The sequence below is a fragment of the Equus przewalskii genome, chromosome 14, assembly GCF_037783145.1.
Source record: "Equus przewalskii isolate Varuska chromosome 14, EquPr2, whole genome shotgun sequence".
Lineage (NCBI taxonomy): Eukaryota > Metazoa > Chordata > Mammalia > Perissodactyla > Equidae > Equus > Equus przewalskii.
Window position 1 is genome coordinate 37,647,769 of NC_091844.1, and position 12,184 is coordinate 37,659,952.

The 12,184-nt window shown below is 36.0% G+C and overlaps 1 protein-coding gene across 7 annotated transcripts in view; it reads left to right on the plus strand.

Annotated features, from left to right (window-relative positions):
• The window catches only part of WDPCP (WD repeat containing planar cell polarity effector), a 385,152-nt gene that overhangs the window by 134,920 nt on the left and 238,048 nt on the right, over window positions 1-12,184 (plus strand). For all 7 annotated transcript variants that reach the window (XR_011526047.1, XR_011526048.1, XM_070572535.1 and 4 more), the window contains one exon: window positions 5,450-6,059. Coding sequence is in view for 5 of the 7 variants with exons in the window: in XM_070572535.1 (XP_070428636.1) it covers window positions 5,450-6,059 (610 nt within the window). In the remaining 2 variants the exon portion in view is untranslated. The remainder of the gene's footprint in view (window positions 1-5,449; window positions 6,060-12,184) is intronic.

Sequence of the window (12,184 nt, forward strand, 5' to 3'; positions counted from 1 at the left end):
TTCCATTGATCTATTTGTCTTTTCTTTCATGAAATAACTTTTTTATATATTGTATTGACTGTTATAATGAATATTTCTGTGGCTTGGAGGATTTTATTAATATAAACATATAAGTTGGTAACTTTCACATACCAAAAAATATGGATAAGGGAGTGTTTATACTTTCTAGTAGATACGTCCATTTTTCTAAGCTTATAACACATTTATATATTTATTTTGTATACAAATGTCATTTCATTGAAAGCTTTTAAAAATAAGAGGTGTATCCATTTGAATGCAATTATTACTATTTTGTTTTTAGTTGATATATTTAGATGAGTAAAGATGCGAAACAAGAGGAAACTCTCATTTACTGCTTATGGGACAGTAGTAAAAATTAGTAAATCACTATGGAGAGCAGATTAGAAACAGCTAATGTGATTGAAGTTGTGAGTCCCCTCCACTATGAAAAACTGGCACTCATGCACCAGGAGACACATACTGTCATGTTTGTAGCAGCATTGTTTGTAATAGCAAAAAAATTAGAACAATTTAAAAGTCCACTAACAGGAGAATGAAAACATATTTTGTGGTGTATTCAGAGGGTAAAATGCTGTACAGAAGTTGAAATGAAGGAGCTAGAGCTATATGATTAAATCCCAAAAGAATAAGTTGAACAAAAAGGAATTACAGTATGATCCAGTATAAGAACATTTATATAAAATTTTAAAACATTCAAAACAATGGTATGTGTTGTTCAGGGTTGGTCTACATTGAGATAAAATAATATGCATAGACTTAAATGTTTTTCTTATTCTAATAATATTGGTTATCTTTAAAAATCACATAATTATGAATTTAAATAAATTTAAAATCATGAAATTGAATATGAACTTTGTATGTTATATTTAAAATGTATTCAGCCAATAGTGTTTATTGAACCATTACCATATGCCAAGCACAGTGCCAAATATCATAAATAAATGAAATCAGTTTAATGTTAACTTCCAAGCCACATCGTTTCTATGTTTAAAATTGTCTTCCACATTTATAGTTTGCAACTATTTAAGTGTTAGCCATGAATTCTAAATAAACAAGTTTTGATTTTATTTAGGATCATCTCTCTCATTCTTTTTAATCTGCTATCCATGCCAAAGAATCCAGTACTTTCTCTTCAGGAACCACAATAATAGCCACTATTTATTGAGGGCTCCTCTGTCCCCTGCATATTAGATACAGTATTTGTAATTCATATGGCAATCCTGCAACACAGGTGAATAAATCCTCATTTTACAGATAAGAAAAGTACAGTTCCAAAAGATTAACTTGCCCAAGATCCCAGAGCTCTCTATCGCCAGAATAAGGAGTCAGACCCTGGTATGTGCTGCTGCTGTGCAGTGTTGCTTGTGGCTGTTGTATAGTCAGGTCCAAGTTGGAATTCTGAACCTAACTATGTCAAATACTTTTAAGCATAAGTATTTTGGATTTTGATGCTAATGTCATCTCATTATATTTTAAGAGTCATATAAACTTAACCCTGTTCATAACATAATATTACTTTCAAAAGATTCCATACATCATAGAAGAAACTTAAAGTTTTGTTTTCTATCTTCTTCTGCAGAAACAGATGCAAAAACTAGCAATAATGTTTTGTGTTTGTATAATTTATATTGTGAGGAAATAGTTTAGTTTTTATTTGGTTCATTTTTAGGGATATTTTTACATTTACATTTACAAAGTATACTATTTATTTTCAATACAGCACAATTCAATCCAAGAATGAAGCATCTTTAAAAGAAGTCAGCTTGTTAAGAACCTTGCCTTCCAAATGTCCTGAGTCATTCAAAGCGGGGTTGCCTATATTATTCACTTGACAAAAGTGGCACAGGCTTCTTTCTTTCTCACCCCAAGATTAACAGGCTCCACTGTCATTTGCATCATTTGTCTCTTCAGTCCCTTTACCTTTTTTTCACTCTTCTCCTCTCTGTGGGATCACTCCCCAACACTTAAGGTTCCTAATGCCCTGTGGTTCTTCTCATTCCTTCCTCTGATCACATAGAGGAAGAGCTTGTACATTCGTGTAAACTTATTAATTACTTGTGTGTATGAGGCAGTGTATCTTGCAGAGACCTTGGTTTTTTTAGAGTCAAACAGACCTGGATTCAAACTGCAGCTCTATCACTTATTAACTTTTGGACCAAGGGCAATTTATACCATCTCTCTGACCCTCATTTTCCTTACCTCTAGAATGTAGATTGTAATACCTAACTTTAGAGTATTGAAAAGGTTAAATAAAACAATGTATGAAAAGTGATTAGCCCAGGACCTTATTTTCTTGCTGCTGCTTATTATTGGTGGAGTTACTCTTTACTGAAATTTATGCACACTTAAGTGTTTTTTAATCTTTAAACTTTTATAGTATCTTCCCCCCCCCCAAATCCCCCCAGTACAAAGTTGTATATTTTAGTTGTGGGTCCTTCTCGCTGTGACATGTGGGACGCTGCCTCAGCAAGGCCTGATGAGCGGTACCATGTCCGTGCCCAGGATCCGAACTGGCGAAACCCTGGGCTGCAGAAGCGGAGTGCGCCAACACAACCACTCAGCCATGGGGCCAGCCCCTTATGGTATCTTTAATTATGCCATGCAAGACATTTTCCTCCCTTAAATGAATTTCAGCCATTTAGCTGGGAAGACAGCTACTAGATAGCTAACAGTAAAATAGATGAGACAGTTTATTTTTTTAAGTGTACAGTGAAAATAAGTACATATGACCAAATATCAAAAGTAAATAAAAGGTCAAATGTCACAAGAGTGTCATTGGCCAAGTTGGGGTTGGGAAGGGGGTATGGAGATGAGATCGAAGGAAGGATGCCGTTCAGCTGGAAGGAATCCAGAAACTGGGATAGCATTTGGTCTAGTTCTTCAAGGGTAAGTACGGTTGGTAGGAAAAACTGAGTCTATTTGGGTGAAGAGTGTGGATTTCAGGCAAAGGACATCAGTGAAGTTGTTAAAAGATAAAGTGAGGCATATTAAAAATTTTAAGAGTGAGTTTGAGCAAAAATCTATTCCAGTTGGGCAGTGCCAAACTGGAAGTGGTTAGGAGCACTAGGCCAACAGGAGCCAGGGGAAAGACTTATATAGAGAAAGTGCAGAAACAAAGAAAGAAAATTATTTGATTGGCTATAGCTTAAAGCCTGGTTGGCTGTTTGTGATTGGTTATCCTTAGTGTTTTGATTTTGTAAATTTGAGGCATTTACAGGCATAGATTTTGGTTTGCTTATGTAGGCTCCCAAAGCATTAGAGCTCTATCAGTCTAATGGCCTCCTTGTTTAATTAATGTAACAAGTTATAGAGCTGGGAAAATGGCACCACAGGGTTTAGTTTGAACTCAGAATAGAGTAATGAAGGGAGACTGCAGGATATAACACTAGATTTTGCAAGTCAGATCATGTTCCTCCTTTGCTTATGGCTTCTCATCTCATTTAGATAAAAAGCCAAAGTCCCTACAGTGGACTACAAGCTACTACATAATCTGTTCCCTTCCCCCAATTCCTACTACTTTCTTCCTCCCTCTCCTCTAGCCTTGTTGGTCTCTGCTGTTCCTTGACCAGGCCAAGAGCGCCACCTCAGGCTGTTTGTTTCCTCTGCCTGGAGCTCTCTTCTCCCAGACAGCTGCATGGCTCACCCTTCACTTCTTCCCATCACCTTTATCAGAGAGGCGTGTCCTCATGTCTCTATTGCCCCCTACACACTCCTGCCACTCCCCATTCCCCTTACTTTGCTTTACTTTTCTTCATAGTACTTAGGAAGTACATAAATAGGATCATTAATATCCTATGTGTATGTTTGCTTGTGAATTGTTGCCTTACCTTCAGCCATTAGAGTGTATGTTCTCTGAGGGTGAGCACTTACTGCTGTCTCCCTAGGACCCAAGACCAATGCCTGGCAATTATAGCTCATACTCAAATATTTATTAGACAATAAAGGAAAAAAAGCAGGAAAGAGAGTGTGAGGGAGGGAAGGAGTTGGATATGGGTCCTACAGGGTTTTGCATTCCAGGCAGAAGAATAAAAATTTAATTCATTAGTCAGTAAGTAGCCAATGAAGGGTTTGAACATGGGAGTATGAGAAAAACATTTAGTTTAGGAGATTAGTTTGATCGTGACGTATAGGATGGATTTTTAAAACAATTCACATCACCCCCCATCCCCTCTCCAAGCCAGCACTATGTAACATAGCTGTAAATATGTGTGTGTGTTATATCATTCTTTCTTTCTGTTGGTCATTTGTCAATTTAACAACCCTACAGATCCTTTCTGATAGCTGTATGTGCTTTTTTAAAAAAAATAACTTTTAATTTTGAAATAGTTCGACTTTCAAAAAACTGCTAAAATAATTGCTAAAATTTCTAAAAATGATTTCCTTTCCTGTACTTTCCCCCCAGTTTGCCCCAGTGATAACATCTTACATTACCACAGTACATTGTCAAATCCTAGAAAATGATCACAGAACGAAATTCTTAACTCAGATATAGGCCTTAGTTGGATTTCATCAGATTTTACATGCAATTTGTGTGTGTGTGTAGTTCTATGAAATATTATCATATGTGTGGAAATGTGTTTTTTAATGTTCTACACCTGATTTTGAAGTTTTTGACAAAGTGTTAGAAAATACCCTCTTTAATACCACTCTCCAGGTTCTTGGTCTCTGACATTTACATATGAATAAAACGAAGGGCCTATTGTTTTATTTCTTTTTTCTTCTGCCTAGATGTTTCTTGTAGCCTTTCCTTTTTATACCAAAGATGCTTTTAAAATTTTACTTCATCAGTATTGACAAGTCATATACTTACTAGGTCTTAATTGTTTTATTTTAAAACCGGTGCGTTATATTATTCTTTCTTTCTGTTGGTCATTTGTCAACTTAACAACCCTACATATCCTTTCTGATAGTAAAATATTTCTACAAAACCGTTAACAGAGTTCTAAAGTTTGTTCCTTTGCCTATCCTGCCCTACTAATTAGAAATTTATTTCTGGTCAGTAATTTATCCATAATTTCAGAATTGAGGAGGAGATTAGCTAAATTGTTTAAAGTACTTTATTCATCCTGTTAAAAATCAAACTTCTGACTTTTTAGATAGTCTGCTAATCATATTATTTTACTAAAAGCCCACCTTATTAGTTTTTATAAATTGTGAGACAAATTTGTCTTATTTACAGACTTTGTGAAACAAAATGTTAAAGTTAAAATCTTATAGTTTAATCTCTGCAGCTGTGCTATATATATTTATATATGTATTCTATGTGAGATTTATATACACCACACATACATATACACATACATACTTATATGTTGTTGATGTTTAAGGTGATAACAACAACAGGATGCTGGATTAATATGCAGGCCTATGTGTGACAACTGAAGAAAAACCAAGGTCTATGTGAACACACTTGATACATTTCTTACAGGTTCTGAGTTCTGTCCGCACAGAATGGGATCCACTGGATGTTCGCTTTGGCACCAAACAGCCTTATCAGGTGTTGACAGTGGAGCGCTCCATCAGTGTAGACAAAGAGCCCATGGCTGACAGCTGCATCTATGAATATGTTCGGAATAAAATCCATTGTGTATCAGTCACCAGAATACCACTAAGATCAAAGGCCATTAGCTGCTGCAGGAATGTTACTGAAGACAAACTGATTCTGGGCTGTGAAGATTCTTCACTAATTCTTTATGAAACTCACCGTAGAGTGACTCTCTTAGCCCAGGCTGAACTTTTGCCTTCATTAATATGCTGCCACCCAACTGGCTCCATTCTGCTAGTTGGCAGCAACCAAGGGGAGCTGCAAATTTTTGATATGGCTCTGTCCCCTATTAACATCCAGCTTTTGGCTGAAGACCGCTCACCCAGGGAGACTCTGCAATTCAATAAATTCTTTGATGTTTCCAGTGGTCTTGTTCAAATGCAGTGGATAGCTCCTCAGGTTGTTTCTCAGAAGCCTGACAGTGGGGACATCTATGATCTCCTCTTCCTCAGGTTTGACAGAGGACCTTTGGGTGTACTTCTCTTTAAACTTGGTAAGTCAAGGAAATTGGTGAGTAAGTAAATTAAAGTGTTTATGATGGTGACATCATAATTAAGATAATAAAACTATTGTCGGAATGTAGATTTTCTGTTTGTCATCCCCTAAATATGCTTGCCTTTCAAACATTTCATATAGTTTCCTTAAGAAAGCTTTGTGGATGATTTTTTAAATGTCAAGGAAGATTAGATATTGAAGAATTTGGAAATTACACTAATTATCCTTTGTGATGAATAAAAAGCCTGAACTTTTCACATTTGAGACTTTCCAAAGTAAACCGTCTACTAAAAAAACTCCTTAAGAAATTTTAAAAGTATTTTTATATCCATTAATAAAATTCTGTATTGTAAGAATGTAATACTTTTTTAATTAAAATTATTTTAGGGGCCAGCCCAGTGGCACAGTGGTTAAGTTCACGCATTCTGCTTTGGTGGCTCAGGGTTCGCTGGTTTGGATCCTGGGTGCGGACCTATGCACACTGCTTGTCAAGCCATGCTGTGGCAGACGTCTCGCGTACAATAGAGGAAGATGGGCACAGATGTTAGCTCACGGCCCGTCTTTGTCAGCAAAAAGAGGAGGATTGGTGGCAGACGTTAGCTCGGGGCTAATCTTCCTCAAAAAAAAAAATAGAATAATTTTAGATTATAGGTGTCCATTGCTTCCCAGATTGGAATAGTGTAAAACAAGTATTTTAAAAGAAGGGAAAGCAAATGTTTAGTTAGAATTTGCTAAAGATATATGTATAACTTCTTTTGTTTCCCTTTTAGATAAAAATTTTCAAAAGCGTTTATCAACAGTATGAAAAATATATATTAACGTAGCCCATTTCAAAAAGGAAACTTTAAAACAAAATTTTATTATGATTTATTTTTTTGTAGTTTTTCATTACTAGCTATGCCCTGAAATATATAGTATTCTTTAAGTAGTTTTGTATAATTTAACATTCTTGAGAAAACCTCACTTACATTTAAAAAAACAGATTTTAGTTAATGCACATTACTGCTACTTGAAAACATAGAAAAATAAATACATTTTTAAAACTTCTTACAGGAAGTTTTGGCTCTGTGGTATAAAGTTAAGTTTTTAAAGACGTAGTGTTTGTTAAATAACTGTCGGTTTACTTAATTTTTTTATGGATCTACTTGCCTCTGAAATGGAACACATGAAATAAATCCAGTGAAAATGACTTGATTAACCTGAAAGATATGATGGATATAATGCAAGGGTTATTTTCTTTCTCCATCATAAAAATGCAACTAAGTCTATTCCTAATGTTAATATTGTCCAAGAAAAAAAGTTTGGAATCTCATTTGTTATGAGATAATCTAGTTCTACTTTGCCGGACTACATGTTTAACAGTTGTATGTCTCCATACGCAACACTCATTAAAGTGGATGTTAGATGTTTTGCATATCTGTTAAAACACACATGCACACACACACATCCTCCCTATAAATTACCCACTTACCTGTCAAACAGAAGGCTGTCTGCCCACGTATACCTAGCTTTTCTTCAGCCTTCCCTTGTGGGCCTATTCACAACAGCTTTGCAAAAAGCACAGCTTTCTCTTCCTATCTCTAGCACATTTGCCTTCTTACTAAAGTAAACAGGCTCTCAGTGTAGGGATTTATAGGGCTTCCTGCTAATTGCCAGCTTGTAAACTTAATTGGACTGTCTCCCTGGGCACTGTTCCTAAATCAATTAGGCAATGAGTTGGCTGTCACCTCTTTTTCCCAAGAAGGTCTCTTGGAAGAGAATTATCCAATAGAAGTCAAGCTTTCAAATGAAAAGGTGATAACTTCTGCAACTGACATTTATCATTTAAATTTTATTTTTAATATGACTCAAGTTTTATAGGATAGGGAAATTTTACAGTCTTACAGGCTCTTTAAAAGATCTAAATAGGAAGTTTCCCAGAATTTCTTAAATGTATTATAAGATTAATGTTTATTATAGGTTATTTATTTTTCTTAGGAAGAGTATATTCCTTGAAACAGCAGATTCCAACTAACAGATCTTTGTTTTTTGTTTTTTTTTTTTTAAAGAAAACCCTGTTTAAAGAACAGATTTTTCTTAGGATCTGCTACTAAATACATCCAAAAATTTTAATATACTTCTTGAATTAACACAGTGCTGATTCTGGGCATCCATGTGGAATTTTCATGTATAATTCAAGTTACTGCATATATAAACAGGTAGTTGCATGTGCAGTTTCCTCACTAGGGAGCATTTATGAGGATTTTTTTCATATGCTTGTTATGCAAGTCTGGAAAATTTGACATGAAAGGTGTAGCTTATAATTTAAGAAGCTGAGATAGATCATAGTTTAAAATAGAGTGCTGTCATATGTAAACGTGGCAGTGGCTGGTGCCAATATGCTAAGAGTTTTGGAGTCTGATTCTTAGAATAGGTCAGTTAGTGTAATGTTGAAGGAAAACTCTGCTCCAAGGCTAGAACTTCTGTTCTAAATTCTTATAATCATCGCACAAATGGATTGGGGATTAAAAGGCCATCACCGCTGTTATTAGAAGAATGGCAAGAACATGTCTTCCTCAGGAGGGAGCTAGCATTGTCATCTTCCCACATGGAAGCCAAGAGGTACTGTTTTATATAAGGCAGTATATAATCAGAATTTCTTTACCTGATGGTCATTAGCCCATATTTCCACATATAGGGACTGAGATTAATTTTAAAAAGAGGAGTCCCTAATTATACTACTGAGATATTAAAGCTTTTCCATTCTTATCAGTACCTTTTCCAACCTTCACTGCTGTCTTTAAACTCACATTATCAGCTCCCTGCACCTTCATCAGAGAATCTCACCTTTAAATTGGCACTTCATTAAGTTTATCTTCTCCTCACCACCCATCTTCCCACCCACCCACCTGACCAACTAACCACTTATCCACATGGACATAAATCTTTCCTTCTCAATTCAATGGAAAAGGAGCCCTTCCTCTTGTCCAAGACTAGTTCCACCACTAGTTCCACTCTGGACCCCACAACATTCCCTTTGACGCCTTTACTTTGTTGTCACTCCCCCCATGAATCTTGCTACATCAGCAGATAATAGGCTCAAGCCACATCATAAAACAAACAAACAGCCCTCCTTAAAATTGTTTTCCCTCTGTTATTTATCAAATATTCACCCTCGTTTCATAGTCAAATTCATTGAAATAGTGAGCATGACTTTCTTTGTTCTTCACTTCCCATTCACTCCTCAGAGCACCATGTTCTGGCTCATGTCTTCAGTGTTCTCCTGGAACTGCTCTTGGAAAGGTCACCAGTGACTTCCTACTTGATATATATATTTCTCTTATGTTACTTGATGACTTTTCAGCATTTGATAGTTGCTGACCACTTCTGCCGTCATAGATCTCTCATTGCTCTTGCCTTCTATGACCCCAGATGCAACTTTTCATCACTTTTTTAATGTTCTTCTGCTTACTCATGAAAATGTTGAGGCTCTCTAAGACTCCATATTTACCCCTCCTACCATTTTACACAGATTGAGTTTATTTTATTTTATTTTTTTCTCCTCAAAGCCCCAGTACGTAGTTGTATATCCTAATTATATGTCATTCTAGCTCTTCCATGTGGGATGCCACCACAGCATGGCTTGATGAGCGGTGTGTAGGTCCAGGCCCAGGATGCGAACCGGAGCACCCTGGGCCAGCAAAGCAGAGCACACGAACTTAAACCACTCGGCCACAGGGCCTGTGCCAGATTGAGTTTATTTTTAATTTCACTATCCCATCTCTGACTTCAGCACCCCACCACTCGTGACTCACATCCACCTGGCTTACTGGATATCTCCCCTTGGATGTTCACAGATGCCTCAGACTCATAATGTACAGACATGAAGTCATTGTCTTTCTTCCCAAACCTGCTTCTCTTGTGTTTTCCATTTTGGTGGATGGTGCAGTTATTCAGATGGAATCCCAAGTCAGAAGTCATCTTAGAATCCTCCCTGACCCCTGTTGCCATATTCAATCAGTGACCAAATCCCATCAATTCTGCCTTCTAAATACTGTCAAAACACCTCAATTTATTCAGCCTTGCTGTCACTACCTTAATCTAGACCCTCCCTATTTTACCATGATCAAGTAATGGGCCTCTGTCTGTAATCTTCTGCCTTCCAATCTTCCCATCCCACCCCCCAATTATTCCCCTGAACTGCCACCAGAGTAATCTAACAATGCAGAATTGGTCATGGATTCTCCAGCCGGAAGTCCTTCAGTGGTTAATAAGCCCTTGTCTGCTTCTCAGGCTTCAACTCCCCAGCTGTGGTGCATTAGTGTAGCTCCTCAATCGTGGCATGTGCTTTCACACTACCTCCTTCCCATGGTGGTGTTGATAGTATTCCATCTACCTGGAGTGCCCCCACAATGCTCTCACAGAGCCTACAAAGTTAGGAAAAGATTCAATGTTCAAGTGATAATATTATACTAGAAATGATTAAAGCTATCTTCTTCTCTCTCATAGGACTTTGAAAATCACAGGCAACATGTTTGTGTGCATGTGTGACTGTCATTCTGTCTAAAAAACAAGTAGTATGATTTTTTTCCTAGAACTTCTGTAAGGAGTATGTTTTCTTCAAAAGATTTATTTTGAACGAGTTATTTAAATATTATACATTACCCAGGTGGTAACTGGTGGTAATTTATTGCTGGAAAGAAGTATCAGATACTCTATTAGATGCCTAGTCATCTTAAAATTGGATCTCATATCATTTGAAATGGACTGCTATTCCTGACAGCATTCTGCTTTCTTCAAACTAGAGTGATGATAAATTTTTAAATCAAATTTATTGAGGTATAATTTATATAAAATAAAATACACCCATTTTAAATGTACAGTTCAATGAATTTTGACACCTTTATATCCTCATGATTGCCACCACAATCAAGATATAGACATTTCTATCGCCCTTCAAAATTCTCTCAACTCTTTTGCTCCCTCAAAGCTAAAGAGCATTGATCTGCTTTCTATCATTACAGATTGGATTTGCTTTTTCTAGAATTTCATAGAAATGGACTCATAAAATAGGTACTCTTTTTGTGTCTTGCTGCTTTCACTCAGCATTAATCTGTGAGAATCTTCCATATTGGTGTGTATATCTGTAAATTTTCCTTTATATTACTGAGTAGTATTCCATTATATAGATAAACCACAACTTGAATATCTTTTTGCATGTTGAGGACATTTGGGATGTTTCTAGATTTAAGGTAAAATCACTAAAAATGCTATGTACTTTCATGTACAAGTCTTTGTATGGACATATATTTTAATTTCTATTGGGAAAAACCTAGGAGTAGAATGGCTGAGCCATATGCTAAGTGTAGGTTTAATTTAAGAAGAAACTGACTATTTTGGAGTTCCAGTTGCTCCACATTCTCACTAATACTTGGTATTAATGGTCTTTTTAATTTTAACCATTCTAGTGGGTGTCTAGTGTGTTAATTTGCATTTCCCTGATGTCTGTTGGAGTTGAGCATCTTTTAATGTGTTTATTTGTCATATATCTTCTCTGATGAAGTATATCAAGTCTTTTGTCCAAGTTTAATTGGATTGTTTATTTATTATTGAGTTGTAAGAGGTTTTATATATTCTGAATACAAATCCTTTGTAAGATACTAGTATTTTGAATATTTTTTTTGGTCTTTAGTTTACCTTTTCATTTTCTTAACAGTGTGTTTTGGGTAGCAGAAGTTTTAATTTTAATGAACTCCAATTCTTAAATTTCTTTATGACTTGTGCTTTTTCTGTCCTATCTAAGAAATCTTTGTCTAATCCTTTCTTCTAGCAGTTTTATGGTTTTTAGCTCTTAAAGTTAGGTTTATGGTCTATTTCAAGTTATTTCTTTTTGCATATGGTGTGAAGTATGAGTTGAAATTAATATTTTAACATGAATATTCAATTGTTCCAGCACGAGTTGTTGGAAAGAATATCCTTTCTCCATTGAGTCACCTTGACCCTGTGTGTGTGTGTCTATGAGTAGACCTCTTCTCTTCCACTGATCAATATGTCTATACTTAAGTGAGTAGCACACTCTTAATTACTGTGATTTCATAGTAAGTGTCAAAATCAGATACTGTTAGTCTTCCAACTTTGTTTTTC